General features: G+C 38.7%; 1 protein-coding gene across 8 annotated transcripts in view; it reads left to right on the forward strand.

Annotated features, from left to right (window-relative positions):
* The window catches only part of LOC105481327 (neuronal tyrosine-phosphorylated phosphoinositide-3-kinase adaptor 2), a 325,733-nt gene that overhangs the window by 105,772 nt on the left and 199,736 nt on the right, over positions 1-20,225 (forward strand). For all 8 annotated transcript variants that reach the window (XM_011740831.3, XM_011740832.2, XM_011740839.3 and 5 more), the window contains one exon: positions 7,571-7,872. In XM_011740831.3, the coding sequence (XP_011739133.1) occupies positions 7,571-7,872 (302 nt within the window). The remainder of the gene's footprint in view (positions 1-7,570; positions 7,873-20,225) is intronic.

Genomic DNA, 20,225 nt, shown 5'->3' on the forward strand with positions numbered 1-20,225 from the left:
CAAATGTGTGCTAGTGACTAGCGTGGTGAGCAAGGAGACAGAATGCCTGCTTTCATGAATCTGGGGGTAAGTGAATGTGACCAGCCATTTGTACTCAAGGCCAATGGGGCTGTGAAGAGTGTGTGAACATGATGAATTGTATGACAAGTTCCATCTGCCAAAAATCAAAGCAGATGAAACTAATTATGCCTCTCTCTTAAAAGTCTGACATTGAGTTGAGGTGTATTCCTTGTCAGACAGGAAGAGGTGTTACTCGTGGCTCTTTTGATGGCCAGTTTCCATGAACATAGCTCAACCTAGCTGGTCCTGATACCTAGAAAAGGCCGTTATACTGGAGCAGGAATCCTTCTGGTAGGATGGGCCAGGGGGACGTTCAGTGGGCAGAACTAGGTAAGCATTTGGCTTTGAGCATCTAAAGAAAAGGCAACAGGGAGGCAGCATCAAATATAAACTTTTTAAGTCATACTTTTAAGGAAGAAAGTAGAAATATTAGTTTCTTTCTACTCCTTCATAGTGAAATGCCCACATGAAAGATTCCAAGAGTTCACAGGTAACAGTGGCCCACCTGCCCACAGGCAAATCTCATCCTCTTCTTTACAGCTGTAACTGCCACCATTTCCCTTTCAGATGTTCCCCCACTTAACTTATGGTTGAATGCGCCCTTTCCCTAATACTAGATAAATACATCTTTTTGAAAATGTAACAGAAAAAAATCCTAAATGGTTTGCAAAGTTTGCAAAGATAGAAATATACTGGAGTATGAATCAGTTTCAGAGATAGGTTTTTGAGCTCAGCTCCAAAGTATCACTACAGAAAAGAACCATTCAAGCAAGCAAACTCCTAGGCAACCCTTCAGTTTGTATCTCAAGTTTCTAGATGTGCATAAAAGAGGATCAATGTCTTTATCTACTTATCTATCAATCATTATCTAGCTCTCAATCTACATCATTGTCATCATCATTATCTATCTGGAGTGGGATTATGTTTTTCCCAGTGCTTGGCAAAGAAAATTCTATTACAAAATATTGACAAGTTTGCCTCAAAATTGCATGCAGAAACAACACCCCTGTCACTTTTGAAGATGACGTCTCACTTTAGCAGCTCACCTTTCTCATGGATTTTGTTTATCTTCGGAAGGAAGCAGTTCTCATGAGGGAATACACAACATTAATGCAGATGGATTTCAAGAGACAACAAGGAACAAACCATGTTGATTAGCATTGTCAGAGAAATTTTGAAGTGCTTGTTTTGTACCTTTCTTTATCAGTCCTGATCAGCAGGTGCTTTGAAAAACTGATGCAAGTATTTAAGAAAGTTAATAACATGAGGGGTACAGTTGCCTAGATTATCTTGATACCTTGAGTTAAATGTAGGATTTGATTTTGACTTTCTTTGTGTGAAGTTTTCTGAGGTTACATGTACCATATGGCATGCTTTACAGGCATGGCCTTATAATGCAAATGATTATCCTATAAGCAAAATTCAGTAAGAAAAGACTTAAGTAAATGTAGGAATTTTAAGGCTAAAATTATTGACTGCATTTTATATATCACACTGCTAAGTGCTTCATATGCAGTATATCAGGTAAATTTGATACCAGTTTGATGGGGCCAATGCCACTATTAAACAGCTAAGGAAATGGCCCCAGGGGTTCAGTAGCTAATGTTATATGGCTGCTAAATAATGGCACTGGGATAGTCTATAACTCCATGATTCCAGTGCACAAATATCCAGGCCTCTCTACTAGCCAATAACTTGTTTGGTGGAGATATTTACAAATATTGCACCAATTACTTCTGGAAAAATAACCCTCCTTGATTTAGATATTTTACACTTTGTGTTTTGTAATGGAATAACTAACCAACACACAAGTAGATCTCACAACATTGCCTTCATTATATGAGAAAAAGCATACTTGTTTAAATTCAGGATTATGAAACTTGTTTTTATTTTTATAACATGAGATGTGTCAGGCTTAATCTATCTTGAGTGTTGGAGTCTTATTGCAACAAGACTCTTTCTTTAGCCCACATAACTTTCACTTCCAGCCAAATATTCCTATAGTGCATTTAGCTTCTAAATCCTCAAGCCTCATTTAAATGCTCAGTCTGAAGCAGGAGAATGACCTATTTTTACAGGCATTCCTTATTTCTGGGGTCTTCCATTTGTCGTGATGCCTTCTCTCTTTCCCTGCTTCTTTGGTTTCTGAATGCCAGAGGTTGTATAAGTGTTCCCAAGTATGTCAGTTCAGGTCTCCCAGGAAGCAGACACCATGACAGAGTTAGAAGTCTGGGGGGTTTGTTGGGAAGAATGCCTGTGAGAGATAAAGGAGGAGGAAGCAGGAAGAGGCAGGACAAGCCTCAGATCACAATACAGGTCTAGCACCTGTAAAAGGAGAGAGGGAGGAAAAGCAATTGAATAGGAAGATCATCTGACTGTGGTATAGTGATGGGAAGGAAGGTCTTGACCAGTGCAATAGGGAAAGCCAGCTATAAAGGTTGCCCAAATCTGGGAAGAAGTAACCAGGTGTAATACCTCATTGTGCTCATCCATTGTCTAGGAGCTGCCCATGGACAACATAGCCTCAACAAAAATGCTGCACCAGATTTGGAAGATGGCCGCTGGTGGCTGTCAGCTGACTGCTGTCCTCAAAGAAGGTCCTCTCTTGAGGGATTTCTGAGTCACACACCTCCACAGCTGCCACAGTTCACTCCCTAGACTCAGCTGATGTCCTTCTCCTGCAGGCTTGGGGAACAGTTCTCTCCTGGCTCCCTTCTGGCTCTTCCTGAGGGGAAACTTGGAAGGGTACAGTTAGGGAGATAAACTATAGTCCTCATCACTGCAGTTTGTATGGGAGATACGACTGGTTCTCATCATCTCCCTCCTCCATCATTCATCCGAAATTCAGCGCACCTTCAGGAAGCACTTCCACTTGTCTCAATGGCTTACTTGGTGGAGAGACTAATCTCTCTTTCATGAGAAGTTGGAGCCCCTGGTAACCATAACCTTTCTGGGCCAGGATTGCTGCATGTGACCTTTCAAAGTCACATTTGGGCAAGACAGTACCAAGAGGCACCCAAGTGGATTACCTTGGTTTCACACATACTTCTCTCTGCCCCATTGCATAAAAGCAGCCTTACCTCCTGCTGACCAGGATCAAGGATCTCTTCCACAATGGCAACGACTCTTCTGTTTTGTTTGTTTGTTTTAGAGCTAGGCTTTTGCTCTGTCGCCCAGGCTGGAGTGGTGCAGTGGTATGATCATAATGCACTGCAGCCCTGAACTCCTGAGCTCAAGCAAACCTCCCACCTCAGTCTCCAGAGTGTCTGGGAAACAGGTACACACCACCATGATCAGCTTCTTCTTGCCTATTACCCACTACACAAGGGGTGTTCAAGTTGCCCAAGGGGCAGCTCTAAGTTGTTGTTCAATGGGACCCTTGCTGTATCTTCTAAAAAGAGTGTGCCCTCTTTGGGGACCTGGACCTTTTAACTCTGTGTAGAGTCCAGAGTTATAGGGATTGGAAACATAAAGCACTCAATGGATCATTGTTGTCTTGTCAGCTAACTTCATTCCTCATGGCAAGTGCTCTCTTAAGAGATCTCAGTTGCATACCATCACAGCTGCCAGGTATTTGATCTCCTACCTGTACAAGGAATATGCATCCCCTTGTGTTGCCATATGACTTGCAGTACTTTCTTATTGGAGGAGAATATGTCCCCAGGCCACTGACCTCAAGCTTGACCATAAGACTGGTTTTAGTCAGTGGAGAGTGATGGGAAGATTATAAGCCACATCTGAGCAGAAGCCAGGAGAGACATTGCATAAGTTAGTTGGTGTTTTTCCCTCTCTGCCGGGAGAGAAAGTCCCAATGGGGCTACATCCTGGGATGAAGAAGGTACGTGAAACAGAGCTGCAGTTGATGTGCATTCATACAAGCAAGAAACAAACCTATGTCATTAAAAAACATTAGGGACTGGGGATTGTTTGTTACTGCAGGATAACCTAGTAAGATTTGGCTAATAGGTTGTATGTTTTCCCATTCGTGATACTTTGCCTAGTATTTGCCTCTTCCTGATTGCTTCTAATTGATGAATCTACTCATTAATGGCCCTAACTATTGTTCTTAATATTTCTGGGGGGTTCTGGATTAGCTACATCTGAAACATCTGGATATAGTTTTAAAAACACAAACTCATCTTCTACACCTACAGAGATTCTGATTCAACAGGTATGATTCAATCATTGCCCTTCATATGGAGTCTGGGAATCTGTATATTTAAAAAAAAACTCCACAGGTTCCTAGCAAATTCAGAAACTACTTGTATGCTGCATTTCACAATCTTCAATTTGCTTTGGACTAATAATCTTTTCGGGTCTCTTGAACGTAGATGTGCCATCACCTTTACTGTTTGTCCCTAGCCTTGACTTGAACAATGGTCTTTGCATCCAAATTAGTTTTTGTCCTATTTCTTCATCTTGCATTTACAGTCTGGTCAAACTAAACTTGCAGTGGCACCTGCTAGTGCATTGAATTTCTTTTGAAGGAAATGGTTGTGTGTGTGTGTGTGTGTGTGTGTGTGTGTGTGTAAAAGCCATATATGAACCAAAGCAAATAGAGTTAGATTAAGTTGTTGTGTGCTGTTAAAAAAGATAATTCTGAAATGAAACAGCAGAGTAAATTATCAGTCTGGGAAAAGGTTCAGTCTCCATTTAGGTCAAAAGTAACTGAGAAATTGCTGATACAATTATTTTTAGTAACTCTCATAAATTCCCATGTGCATTAACACATACATAAATTTCCCCAGGTGGCTGTGTTACCAGAAATGGGATGACTGGCTAAATAAATCCTTAAAGCACCTTTTGTGCAGTGATGCAACAGAAATGAACAAAAGACATTAGGATGAAAAATAATTGAAAGCAAAGTTAGATTACATCAAGTATATCATCTATGAGAAAGATCAAAGCCACATCATCACAAACTGAAGATAGACCTTCTTATACCAAGACTGCACCTCACATCCACTACCCCATCCTTTCTCAAATTCTTCATTTTTCACAAACCACTCTGTTTGGATAAGCTTCTAATGTATGTCTTAATTGCCATTCTTTAAAACACACAGAGTAAGAGAGAGAGAGAGAGAGAGAGAGAGAAAGCATAAAAACACTGCACTGACTTAGGATACTTTCGGCTATGATGTGAACACTGCCCCTTAGCTGTCACTTGGACTCCATTCATGCTTCTGGATACTGTTGATTTTTAGTGCACTGAAATTCCAACCACTTTTATTGCAAAGATAGTACTCCGTGCTTAGTGTCTGAATATCATTGAAAATAGAAAAAAATACATATAAAACATTTTGGGTTGAGAGGCAAGTTATCATTGGTATTAAAAGCCAGAATCAAGAATCTAATGTTCTCGTTAAATTCTTCCTGGCTATATCCCCAAAGGACATGTAATTGTCATAAGTCCCCGGTTGAAGAAGGGAAAGAAAATCTCATTTCTCATTATTGTTCCTAATAGAATGTTAAAATTACAACAAACATTGTAATGATATGAAAGATATAAAATTCCATCATATTATGAAGGCAGAGCCAGCCAAAATTAGTTTTAGTAAATGAAGATCTGAATAAACTTACATGTCTGGAAAGGTAGACTCAACAAGCTTCCAGACTTCATATACTCAGAGGTACTTCTTACCATTCAAACATATCTAAGAAAATCAGTCAAATATTTTGTAATGATGTTTTTAAAACGTTGTGTTTACTCTTGGTGAATAACTTCATAGATAAAAAGAAACTCTAGAAAAATCTTCCTTTTAAAAGTTTACATTCACATTTGTGTCCCTTCTCTTCATAAAGGAGGCATTATTACTTAATAGCATAGACAGAGACCCAAGAGTCATTTCCTAAATAATTGCTTGAATTTCAAAATTAGAGGGGATTTCTTATATTTTAATATTTTTGTCCAAACTTTCCTATGTAAAACTTAAGAACCTTACATTTGGAAACTTTGCATACCCTGAGTATTTATGAAGTGCTTAGAATAATCTCAGGATCAAATGATATTTAAACTACACCTCTTTACTCAATGTTGCTGTTTTATTCTGTGTCTGATTTCTTAGTAGAACTGTTTCTAATGTAACTGAAGATTCTGGAGGACTGAGAGTGGTTGACAATACCTTCACCAATTTAAGCAAATATTTTCTCGTCCCTCCCTCCTTTCTCCCTCCCTCTCTGCCTCTCTTCCTTTCTTCTTCCCTTCTTTTCCCTACCTACCTTCCTTCCTTCCTTCCCTCCTTCCCTCCTTCTTCCCTTTCCCTCCTTCCTTCCTTCCTTCTTCCCTTTCCCTCCTTCCTTTCTCTTTTCCTGCCCTCCCCTTTTCTTTCCCTTCCTCTCCTTTGCTTTCCCTTCCTCTCCTTTGCTTTTTACTTTCTCTCCTCTCCTCTTTTCTTTCTTTTCTTTTCTCTTTTCTTTCCTTCCTTCCCTCTCTTTCCTTATCTTTCTTTCATTTTCTCCTCTTCCTTCCTTTCTTTCTTTTTTCTTTTTTTCTCTTTCTCTTTTTCCCTCTTTCTCTTTTCTTTTTTCTCCTTCCTTCCTTCACTTTTTCACTTTCTCTTTCTCTTCCTTCATTTTCTTTCTTTCTCTCTCTCTTTCTTTCCTTCTTTCTTTCTTTTTTTTTCTTTTTTTTTTGAGTCACTAAAATTTTTTGTTTGAAATTTTTAAATAAGTAAATGATACACTTGATGTAACAGGACACTACATCAGCACAGAGAAGTGAATTTCACTATTATGTAGGAAGTAAACATTTTCAATAAAGTATTTACCAGTGACAGAAATTAGTGTGTATAATTATATTTCCATACAGATAGTAATTGATTACAGTTATTTCACAAGTCACATTCTATCTTTTTTTCTCCTTCCTTCACTTTCTCTCTCTCTCTCCTTCCTTCCTCCCTCCCTCCCTCCCTCCCTCCCTCCCTTCCTTCCTTCCTTCCTTCCTTCCTTCCTTCCTTCCTTCCTTCCTTCCTTCCTTCCTTCCTTCCTTCCTTCCTTTCTTTCTTTCTTTCTTTCTTTCTTTCTTTCTTTCTTTCTTTCTTTCTTTCTTTCTTTCTTTCGTGTTTGGTAACAGAACATTTATTATTGTTGTTTGTTTCATTTTCTCCAATATGTTAAGCAGATAAAAGCAGGAATGGTTTTGATGAAGTGGACAAGAGTCCCAAGTGCTGACCACTAGGACTGAGTCACATGTCGAAAGGAATCTATGAGTCATTGTCATGGAATTTTTGTTTACGGTTTTAAGCCACTGAGAAGATTTACCTCAAAGTAAATATAAAGTGATTGAAGATAAGTGTTCTATGCCGTATTTTTTCTTTCCTTTGGGGAAAACAACATTTAACACAAAAGTTAGAATGCTTTCATGCTACTTGAGTTTGTTTTAAAAGGTAGCCTTTCACCAGACTAAAATGAAGATTTGAAAGTTTCCGTATTAGAAATATGCTCACACATGTGATCTTGTATATCCTGGCTCCTTTTATCTTCATGGTTTTTGGTTTGCTTTCTTTTACAGCATAGGTGGAGAAGTAGGGCGAGGCCACGAAGGGAGTTACGTGGGCAAACATTTCCGCATGGGATTCATGACAATGCCTGCTCCTCAGGACAGACTCCCCCATCCTTGCTCCAGCGGCTTTTCTGTGAGATCACAGTCCCTGCACTCAGTTGGGGGTACAGACGATGACAGCAGCTGTGGCTCACGGAGGCAACCACCACCCAAGCCCAAGCGGGACCCCAGCACCAAGCTGAGCACCTCATCAGAGACGGTCAGCAGCACTGCAGCCAGTAAGAGCGGGAAACCCCCTGAGAGGACTGAAGGTAAAACACGCCATGCCCACGTCACCTAGAAATGTTTTTCAGATAGTATGTTCCGTCAGCATGCCCAGGAGCAAGTGCCTTCTTCACTGGGCCACATAATGCTGCCTCTCACCCTGAAGTCCCAGAAAAGAATTGAAGGGAAGGTTATTTATTAGTGTGTTGTCAAATTTCCAGAAGAATGTATTTATGATGGTTCAGAAAGGGAAGGCAATATATGAGTTTTTTTCATCCTTTAAAGCTTCAAATTATTCAAAAATTATTCTGTCCAGAAATATATCTAAAAGTTATATTTTCTTATACTATTTATATAATTAAAGGTATTACTATTTGATTATTAAGGGAACATTTTAATTCAGGAAAATATCAAGAAAAAGCTTATAATCTTATCTTTGAGAAATAATCATTTTAAACATTTTGGTGAATTTCTTTCCAATGAATATGAATTTATGTATTTATGTGTGTGTGTGCATATTATAATCTTAAACTCTACTTATTATCTCCAGTTTTTACTCTTACCTGCCTGTGTTTTTTCTCAGCTATGAAACATACAAATCAAATATATCCCAGCCTCCTTGCTGGTCTATGAATATAAATTAGGTCACATTAACACCAGGTCTCACCAGCTCTTTAGGTCTTACTGAATTTAGTAGAGTCTCAGCTTCCCTGAGTTACTCCCAAGGATTCCTTGGTGGGAAAGGAGCCTTACTCCAGTGACTTGTGTCAAGTGTGCCTTGACACAAGCTATTTTGGTCAGTTGGGGCTGCTATAACATAACACCATAGCCTGGGTGTGGCATATAAGCAACAGCAATTTATTTCTCACAGTTCTGGAGGCTGGAAGCCTGAGAGCTCTGTTGGGGCCCTCTTCCTGGTTGCAGACTGCCAGCTTCTCCTTGTATCCTCAAAGGGCAGAAAGGCCTCACTGGCCTCTTCATAGGAGGACACTAATCCCATTCATGAAAGCACTGCTCTCCTTCCCTTTCTATCTCCACATACAATCATTATGGGATTAAGGTTTCAACATTCTAATTTGGGGAGCACAAACATTCAGCTCGTTGCATAGGCACATTCAGATCTTTACATAGCAAATGTGGAAAACACTTCAAGGTTCCCAGTGCTGCCAGTGACGGTTTGAGAGAGGAGTTCCACCGGATCCCATAGCTTCTCTTCTGCCCCACTCTCCTTTCTCCACAGCAAGCTTCTCTGAGCCCCTAGGGTACCAAGTGTTATATTTGCCTCAGAGAGCCACATGGTCCTTTCTTCAGCTAGGCAGTGTTCATTGTCACATGGGCTCCCTAGTCCCTCATGAAAGCCCCTTGGCCTTCTGGCCTAATCTTTCCACAGATTCTCATAGGCAGTCCATGAGGTCAGATGCCTGTGAGGTACGTGCTGTCTCTGCCATCATCCTTGTCTCTCCTTTCTCTCTCATTGGTGCCAGGTGCCTTTAGCCAAAAACAACCAATATCTTCAGTGCGTATTGAATAATACCAATAAATGCTTGGAGATGGAGTCAGTCCATAAATTCTACAAAAAAATCTCCTGTGGCTTCAGTTTTTCCTACTATACATATAAAAAAATGCTTTGCATGTAAGTATACGTGGTTAAGACACATGTGAATAACATGTATGTGTTTGCATATTTGCAAAATTGATATCATAGTGCATAGAGTCTTGTGTTTTGTATTTTCACTTCTTTGATTGTAACCGACTTCCATGGTGTGCAACTTGTCAAGAAACAACTTTAACAGAGAGAAATGTACAGTCAAGTAATTTATTTAATCATTATCTTGTTGAAGAATACTCAGATTGATTCTGTTTTGCAGCTACAATGAATAGTGCTACAATGAACATTCGTGTGTGTGTGTGTGTGTGTGTGTGTGTGTGTGTAACTGTTATTCCTCTGCCCTCTTAGAGTATTAGACATTTGATTCTTTTTCTCTTGATTCAGAGTTATCAGTAAGTCCTTCAGCTTGTAACACATTGATGCTTTTAGACACAATGTATTAAATAGGTGTTTCCTTAGCTCAGTAGTACACTAAAAGGCCCCAGATGCCTACCTTTTGTAAATTTTAAATGTTGTTCTTAGGTTTCCTTGATACATGGTGCTTTTCCTTTCTCTTTATTTTCTGTGATTCTCTGTGCAGAAGTCACCACTCTCCTACTTCTACTGCCAGAAAACTACATAATAAATTATGTTAGATTGTTTTCAAAAGAAAATTGCTGATGTGAGAAAGTGATCTCTGAAAGATGGGGGGCCTGAATGCAGTCAGGAATAACTCAAGTATAAAGGGAAATAAAAGATCCACCCAAAAACAGAAGAGAGATGAGAAGGACAAAGGTAGCCAGTAAGGGATGTGTTATCAGTGTCATGTTGGCAGGAACATTTCTGGAAAGAGTGTAAAATACACACCTCAGAAAAGCCCCCCTTTGGGGAGGGGGAGCTGGGCTACCTAGAATGAAAGTATGGAGAAAATCATGACTACTGTCCCACAGAAGAAAAATTTGAGCGGCAATTCACTTGTCTTAAAAATAGAAGGGATTCCCATTCATTCGGGATGTTTCGTAGCTAGTTCCTGGGGCAGACAGTCTCATAATTCTCTCTCAGATGTCTTCACTATTCAAGGATAGTGGGCTCCCAATGCCTTCTTGTCAAGCAGAAGGCAGCAGCTCAACAAGCTTTATTTTTTCGGAAGACAAAATAGCAGATGTGGTTAAATTGCAGCAGCAAAGACTTGTTAGACTTGGAAAAAATACTGATAGGTAGTGAGCTCATTAAATACCAACTCCAAATCCAGCATTTCTCCTCAAAAAAGAGCTCTGAGGGTGTTCAGTGGGCTACGTAAGTTATCGGGACCCAGTGCAGAAATGGTAGACTTCCACAGAGAACTGATTCTTCATGGGAATTTTACTTTCTCTTCAGAACACTTAATAAAATGGCAATTGCAAAAGTAGATATATGCAAATCTCTTCTACCAATTTATGACCTCAATAATAGCACAGAGACAGGGCTCAATTCAGGGATGGGGAAAAAATCTTGAGTCCAAATGCATGTGTATATATGTGTATCCTCAGAGCCAAAATTATTAATATATAAATATGTAGATTGTTCTTTTATGAACTGTCAGTTCTGTATAATTGTGTTATAACTGGAGTTCATTATAGAGCATATGTTTTCTTTATAATTTTTCTAACTATCAACAGTATAACAAAGATAAAAAATGACTTTTATAAATCTTAGCCTGTCTTTTCTTTTTACATTAAATGCCAGCAAAATCAAAATATTGATTCAGCGCCATTAGAATGATTGCCATGGTAACCAGCTTCTATTTAAGTAAGGGATTATGACTTCCCTGTGGATAAAAGTAAAAAGAACTGGACTCTACAGAATGGCTTTTCAAAGCAGAAAAAAAACAAAACTGATGAGCACAAACAAACAAACAAAAATCACATACCAAAAAAGTATAATTTAGTGTTTAAAAATTGTAACTCTGTTATATTAAAAATATATAGTTACTGTTCTATTTTCAGATCTACAACAGTAACACCTTTAAAAATTTATATACTGGTGAGCATAAACTGACAATCAGTATACTATAAATATTTTAATTACTCCTTGTTATTGCTTCAGTGTGGTTCCTGCTTGTTTTGAAGAAAGATTAGATGATATAAAGGGGGTTAAGCAGAAAGAGTGAGAGACTCTATGAGCTGTGTCTCACGTGTGATCCAACAAAAGGAGGGTGTGTGCACCCTCACATTGGTCATCCCCATTCCTCAGGTAAACACATAGCCATTCCTTGATAATGTCATTGTTAGAAATGCTGTCTACTTTGGGCAAAAGAGACAGTACTTAGGACCAACAGGCAAACATTGACTTTAGGCAAGTGATCCAATGGGACTATTTCTTTACCTTTAAAGTGATTGTGAATAATGGAAGAATTGATCAGATCCTGCACCCCTCACAACCTAGTGAACTAATGCCAATGATTGTGCATGGTACAAAGAAGGTGCCGTACAAATGTAGCTGAATACTATTGAACCACCACTTCTAATAGGCCCGAATAACATGAAATTTTGGTCTGGTATAGCACATATATTAAAAACAAAGAGGAAAAGAAAAGATATGCACATCCACTTCACATGTCAGAGCCTTAAAAATTTTACATGTGGCTGTTGTCAAAATATGAAAGATAAGCACTAGAGAGGATGTGGGGAAAAGACAGCCCTTATACACTATTGATAGACAAAGATAACTATTAAGGAATAGTGAATAGAGCAAACATTTAACATAGGACTGCCATATGATCCAGCAGTCCCACTACTGGGTGCATTTCCAAAGGACACCAGTATGGTGAAGATACATCTTTACTCTCATGTTTATTGCACAAATCTTCACAACAGCCAAGTTATGGAATCAACCTCAGTGCCCATTAACAGATAGATAAAGAAAATGTCATTTATACACACACACACACACACACACACACACACACACACACACACATGCAATAGAATACTATTCAGCCATAAAAAGGAATAAAATCCTGACATTTTTGGCAACATGGATGGGCCTGGAAGACATTAAGTAAAATGAAATTAGCTAAGCATGGAAAGATAGATACCACTTGATCTTACATGTAAAGTGTAAAAAAGTTAATCCTGTAGAAGTAAAGAGTAGCCTGGTGATCACCAGGAGCTAGGGCAGGAGTGGGTGAAAATATTGGTCAAAGGATACAGAATTTCAGTTAGAAGGAATAAATTCAAAGTTAGAAGGAATAAATTCAAAGCTTCTATTGTACATCATGGTGACTATCACGAAAAAAAGTATGTGAGCTTATATATATATATTAACTAGCTCAATTTAGCCGTTCTACAATGTATACATAATTCAAAATAACATTATACATGCAAATATATACAATTTTTGTCAATTAAAAATAATAGTCCAGGCATGGTGGCTTACATCTATAATCCCAGCACTTTGGGGGGCCTAGACAAGTGAATTATTTGACATCAGGAGTTCAAGACCAGCCTGGCCAACATGGTGAAACCCCATCTGTCTAAAAATACAAAAACTAGCCAGGCATGGGGGCAGGAGCCTGTAATCCCAGTTACTCAGAAAGCTGAGGCAGGAGAATTGCTTGAACCCAGGAGGTGGAGATTGCAGTGAGCTGAGATTGTGCTACTGCAGTCAAGTCTGGGCGACAGAGTGAGACTCTGTATCAAAAATAAATAAAATGAAAACAAACGGGAAAAGAAGCAAAAAAAATTGCACAATGGCCCAAATAAACAGAAAAATATTCCTCATGTGTAATAATCTTTTAACAATATTATGGCATTAAGAAACATTCCTCAGGCAAAATAACCTTTTAATAATATTGTGACATTAGTATTCCCAAGGCATAATCTTTTAATAATATGGTACTAACATAGTATTTAGTATAAATAATATTTTATTAACCTCTAATTATCTCTACATTTTCAAGTCTTTACAAGAACCAGCTAAGTATCCCTACCTTCCATTTGTTATGACCTCTTAAGTTATTTTCAAACTTCTTTATTATATAATTTCATGACTGTGTCTTTACAAAGCAATCAAATACTTTTGAATTGGGAGAGTTCTCCTGATTTCTGATTTTGTTTTAGAGAAGTTTAGTAGAGTCATGTCTTTGGAAGCAAAAATTGGGATACCTGCTATAATATTTGCAGTCATGGCTGTTGTTACAGTCTTGGAATGGTGGTTGAGCCAGAACCAAGTGAAGCTGAAGTTTGTTATAAGTCACTGCCTTAAAAATAGACACAAAATCTCTTTTTAAGAATTACCAGAAAAAGTAATTTAGAGCCTTTAATAATGTTGTTTTTCATGCCTCCATTTATTCAGAAAATACTTTGAGTGTGTACCCTGTTCTGCTGGAATCCAGCTCCAGCAACAAAGAGAACACAAATGTTCCTTTCTCTCATGTTGCTTATAAACAGTTTTGATTCTATTTCCCCAGCATAGTCTGTCTTACTCTATCCAGGTCATAGCCAGCAATGAGTTAAAGGAACGATTTCTAGAAACCAGAAAATCTGGCATGACAACCATGTGCCTTTCTTTCGTATAATCAGGGGTTTATCTGGAGAAGAAATAGTTTAACACATTTTAATAGTGTGCTTTTTCCTACAAAGAATATCTGTTGATTATGGCTGTTTGGTGTTGACCAACTTAAAGAAGCCAGAATTTGAATTTCCTCCAATGTAAAAGTTTAGAAACAACCCGGAGACAGTTGAAGAAAAAGGAGTGGAAGCAAGTTGAGTGTGTGTATCTTGGAGAACTTACAGGTTTCCCAGATTAGAATCCTAGTTTGAGGACTTAAGTCAGCACCAGTCAGGGCCAGCCACATATTTGATTTTGCTTTCTCAGTTCCTAGTGCCATAACATTTTTAAAAAGACTATTCCTGGAAGTCCTCACAAGAGCAGTCAGGTAAGAAATACATAAATAAATAAGGCATCCAAATTGGAAAAGAGGAAGTCAAATTATCCCTGTTTACTGATGATTTGATCTTGTATCTAGAAAAACCTTAAGCTACCACAAAAAAACCTCCCTATATTTGATAAATGAATTCAGTAAAGTTCCAGGATATGAAATTAACATTCAGAAATCAATAGAATTTTATATACCTATAATAATCTAGCTGAGGACCAATTCAAAAAGTTAATCCCATTTATAAAGCTATAAAAATAGGAATATATTTCACCAAGGTAGTGAAACATCTCTATAAGGGCGACTACAAAATACTGATGAAAAAAATCATAGATGTCACAAATGGAAAAACATCCATGCTTATGGACTGGAAGAATCAGAATAATTAAAATGGCTATATTATCCAAAGCAATCCAGAGATTTGACACAATCCCTATCCAATTATCAATGTCATTTTTCACATAACGAGTAAAACCAATCCTAAAATTCACATGAAACCAAAAAAAGAAAAAAAAAAAAAAAGAAAAAGGAAAAAAGGCCTGAATAGCCAAAGCAGTCCTTAAAAGGAACAAAACAGGGGGGATCACATTATCTGACTTTACTACTATAAATTATACTACAACCAAAACAGCATGGTACTGGTATAAAAATAGACATATAGGTCAATGGAACGAAATAGAGAACCCAGAAATAAAGCCACCTACCTATAACCAACAGATCTTTGACAAAGTTAACAAAAATGTGCACCAAGGATAGAACACTCTATTTAATGCTACTGGGAAAATTGGATAGCCACATGCAAAAGAATAAAGCTTGTATTAGTCAGCATTCTCTAGCAGGACAGGACTGATAGGATAGATGTATATTTGATGGGGAGTTTTTAAGGAATATTGGCTCACATGATCACAAGGTGAAGTCCCACAATAGGCCATCCACAAGCTGAGGAGCAAGGAAGCCAGTTTGAGTTCCAAAACCTCAAAAGTAGGGAAGCCAAAAGTGCAGCCTTTAGTCTGTGGCTGAAGGCCCTGGCAAACCGCTGGTGTAAGTGAAAGAGTCTAAAAGTGGAAGAACTTAGGGTCTGATGTTCAAGAGCAGAAAGCATCTAACATGGGAGAAAGATGAAGGTTGGAAGATGCAGCAAGTCAAGTTCTTCCACATTCTTCTACCTGCTTTTATTCTAGCCACACTGGCAGCTGATTAGATGGTGCCTACCAAGATTGAGGGTGGGTCTGCCTTTCCCAGTCCACTGACTCAGATGTTAATCTCTTTTGGCAACAACCTCACAGACACACCCAGGAACAATGTTTTGCATGCTTCAGTCCAATCGAATTGACACTCAGTATTAACCACCACAAAGCTGGATCCATACCTCTCAGCCCAAGATGGATTAAAGATCTAAATAAAGACCTGAAGCTATACAAGTCCTAGGAGAAAATTTAGCAAAAATGCCTCTGGACATTGGCCTAGGCAAAGAATTTGACCGTGTCCTCAAAAGCAAACCCAACGAAAACAAAAATAGACAAATGGGACTTAAACTCAAAAGCTTTTACACAGCAAAAGAAACAATTAACAGAGTAAACAGACAAAGTATAGAAAAAAATATTTGCAAGCTATGCATCTGAAAAAGGCCTAATATCCATAATCTGTAAGAAACTCAAACAACTCTAGGAAAAAATAAGTAACCGCACACAAGGTAGGCAAAGGACATATATAAAGACTTTTCAAGAGAAAACATACAAGCAGCCAATAAACATATGAAAAAATGCTCAACATTACCAATCATCACAGAAATCCAAACTGAAATCACAGTATGATATCATCTTATGCTAGTCAGAATGACTATTATTAAAAAGTTAAACAACAGATGTTGGCAAAGATGCAAAGAAAAGGGAACATTATACACTGTCAGCTGGAATATGTATTAGTACAACCTTTATGGAAAATAGTATAGGCATTTCTCAACGACGTAAAACTAGAACTACTGTTTGATGCTGCAATCTCACTACTGGGTATATACCGAAAAGGAAAGAAACCATTTCATCAAATGTTTTATTTTGTTTTAATCCATTAAATTTGTGGTAGTTCTTTACATGCTTATATGTTTATTGCAGCACTATTCACAATAGCAAAGATATGGAATCAACCTAAGTGTCCATTGATGGAGGATTGAATAAAGAAAATGTGGCATACATATACAAATGGATCATAGAATACTACACAGTCATAAAAATGAATGAAATGTCTTTTCCAGCAACGTAGATGGAACTGGAAGTCATCCTAAGTGAAATAACTTAAACAGGAAGTCAAATACCTCATGTTCTCACTTATAATTGAGAGCTAAACAATGGCTGCATGCGGACAAACAGAGTAGAATAATAGACAACATTGGAGACTCCAAGAGGTAGAAGGATGGATGGGGGTGAGAGCTGAAAAATCATCTAGTAGATACAATGCACTATTTGAATGATGGGCACAATAAAAGCCCAGTACACAGATTTTGGTTTCATATCAGTGCTGCAGACATTAGCATTCTTTCTCTCCCTCAGCCTCAGTTTTCTCTAAGATGGAAATAATACTGACCATATGTGGTAGGCAGAATTCTAAGACTGTATTCAAGATTCCCCCACTCCCTGCTGTACTACTCCTGTATCATCCTTGGACGTGAGGTACCATTGCTGTCTTGAAGATAGAGGGGCCATGTGGTAAGGCACATGGGCAGCCTCCGAGAGTTGAGAGCAGCACCATGGCTGCGAGTCAGCAAGAAAGCTGGGACCTGGTTTTATAACTGCAAGGAACTGAATTCTGCCAACAATGAGTGAGCCTGAAAGTAGATTTTTTTCCTGGAACCTCCAAACGAAGATTCAGCCTGGCTGCTACCTTGATTTGAGCTTGTGGGACCCTGAGAAGAGAATGTAGCCTTTTGGGTTCTGGCTGTGCCCAGACATTGGATCTACAGAACTGTGAGCTAGTAAAGGTATTGATTTTTAAGCTGCTAAATTTGTGATCACTTGTTAAGCAGCAATCAAAAAATAATCCATCTTACAAAGTTGCTAGGCAGAGAAAAGCAAGTTAGCAAAGCACCTGGCTTAGTGTCTGACAAATAGCAGATGCTTGATAACTTTACTTCCCTTCCCCTGTCATTGCCAGGCTGTATTCTTAGGTAGGGGAGGGTGGTTAAGAGAACAGCAGTGACTTCCCAAATGTCCCTGGCCAGACTTTGAAAATAAATGAGATGATAGAGGCTCAGCAAATACTGTCATATGTAGCCCTTTGAATAGCTGCGTGGCTTTTTCTGAATTTATTTGGCTCTTCTGAAAGAGTCTTTCCTTTTTCAGCAACACTTTTTGTTCCTTCAAAAGGCTCAGCAATGGCTTTTCTGGTGGCTTTTTGACAGGCTTGTGTATGTGGCTGCAACTTGCCTGGTTAGTGCCTTTGTTCGCATAGCAAGTGGCACTTGTACTTATAGTGTGCCCCCAAGAAGTGCTCAAAACTCTGTTTAGCACTATACTAATGAAGCACAAAGAAGGTGGAAAGCAAACTCTCAAAATCTCCATTGTTTTGGCATTGGATAGTGTTCTCATGTATATTCTTGTTTTATGAGGAAAGGATGTAGGAGATTATCACTGAAGGCCCACATTCCTGGATTTCTCTTCCCAGGTTGGCAGAATCAGATGCTGCTAGGCTTCCTAGTGTAAGACCCATCTGTCAAACCAGGCACTGCTCAGATGGAGATGGAGTTCCACATCTACCATGTGTGATCTTTTTCTAAACGTACCCCGAGGCTCATGAATGAAACAGTTTGCAAGTCAAGTCATCATTCAATGTAACTTTCTCTCGGCTCTTGCCATGGTTGTTGTCCAGTCCAAAGAATACCCTGCCTCTTTAATAGTCTCACCCAACATCCTCCTCTTAAGTTCAGCATTGGCCTAGTTTGTTCAGTGTCTTAGATTCATAATATGACTCATTACCCATGTTGTTGGCACAGATGGAGCCTTCCATGAGAAACCGACAAGTCCAATGTACCTGTGTGTCTGTTGTAATCAGGCATTGATTTAGAGGTATGTTTTATTGCTGTGTAACGAACTACCACGAATTTGATGGATTAAAACAACATACGTCTATTAGCTCACAGTTTCCTTGGGTTAAGAGTCAGCTCAGGATTTTCCAAGGCTTCAATCTAGGGTGTCAGCTGAAGCTGGAGTCTCATCTGTGGCTCAGGGTTCCTTCTCAAGTTTACATAGTTGTTGGCAAAACTTCTTTTTATTATTTATTTATTTATGCTGTTGTAGAACATGCAGTAGCTTGCTTCTTCAAGAACAGAAGAGTTTCTTGGATGTTGATTCTGTCCTTTCAGGGAAAGCCTGGACCCTCTTTTAAAGAGTTCACCTGATTAGCACAGGCCCACCCAGAGCAATCTACTTTATTATTATAATTCTGTGACAGGGTCTCTCTTCTCTGTTGCCCAGGTTGGGGCACAGTGGCATGATCATAGCTTATTGCAGCCTCAAACTCCTGGACTCAAGCAATCGTCCCGCCTCAGCCTCCCAAGTAGCTTGGACTACAGGTATATGCCACCATGCTCAGTTAATTTTTCTATTTTTTGTAGAAACAAGGTCTTGTTAAGTTGCCTGGGCTCGTCTCGAACTCCTGACCTCAAATGATCCTCCTGTCTCAGCCTTCCAAAATGTTGGGATTACAGGTGTGAGCCACTACACTGGGCCTAATCTCCTTCCTTATTAACTCAGAGTCAACCTAGTAAAAGCAATAATTATAACTGGAAAATCTCTTTACCTTCTTCCATAATCCCTAACTTTATCAAGGGAATGAAATACCATCATATTCACAGTCCTGCTTCTGCACTCATTGAGAGAGAATGATACAGGGTATAAACTTCAGAGGGCAGGAATCTGGTGTCCAACCTAGAATTCTGAGTTCTCAGGGTGATACTAAGGAGAACAGGCATATATTGCTTTCCTAGAAACCATCCAACTACCTGGTTGAATGTTTCAAAAGTCAACTCATGGAAAGTTAATGAAAACTGCAAAAGGTAAACTAAAATTCCATGGGATAATATAAATATCACATACAATCTAAATACTTGGCAAATAAATAGGGCAAAATATAATTCCCTTCCCTATTTTTCTCTTTGTCTTTCCTTTGCTCCACATAATGGAAATCATCCCTCCACAAAGTGCTTGGATTATTTTATTGGTTGGAAAAATCTCATTTCCTTTGGCTTCACATGTAAGAAAATACACTCTTTAGTCCAGCAGTCCTCAGGCCAAAGAACTTCTAGAACATAAAGTTCCAAGTAAAATACTGACACTAAAATGATATTAACATTAAAATTAGAGTGTGCATAAAAATCAGTCTGAATGATCCTCACTGCTGAGTTTCCTAATTAGGGAGCTCTATTGTTGACCCAGCATGGGAGCTGGTCCCCTAAATCCCTAGATAGTTGTAGAACAGATAATGCACAGTGTTCTTGATACAGCAAACCCACTTCCCAGTGCTTTCACCTGTGATTCTCCAGAACCCCTGGATTGTAGGGATTGGTGATGTTAATTTATGCTGTGTACCTTTCTGATCTCTGCCCGTTCTGTAGCATTTTGGTGACAAATACGAGACTCGATGTTCCCAAGTTATAAATTCCTTAATTGCAACAACTGCATCAATTTCCAGTAATGGGTGAATGGACATCAAAAAGCATGTCTGCAGATGAAGTGGAGAAAGGGCAGAACACTAAATGTAGCCCTCATTGCTACTTTCCTCTTAGTCTCTGTTTTTGTTTGGCCTCAAAACTATATGAAGATTGATCTCTTCTTTGCATTTATATGAAAGCATTAGAAAGTATTATACTAAATTATTGAATTAATAATTACTAGGATTTTGTA

The sequence above is a fragment of the Macaca nemestrina genome, chromosome 11, assembly GCF_043159975.1.
Source record: "Macaca nemestrina isolate mMacNem1 chromosome 11, mMacNem.hap1, whole genome shotgun sequence".
In the NCBI taxonomy this organism is placed as follows: Eukaryota; Metazoa; Chordata; class Mammalia; order Primates; family Cercopithecidae; genus Macaca; species Macaca nemestrina.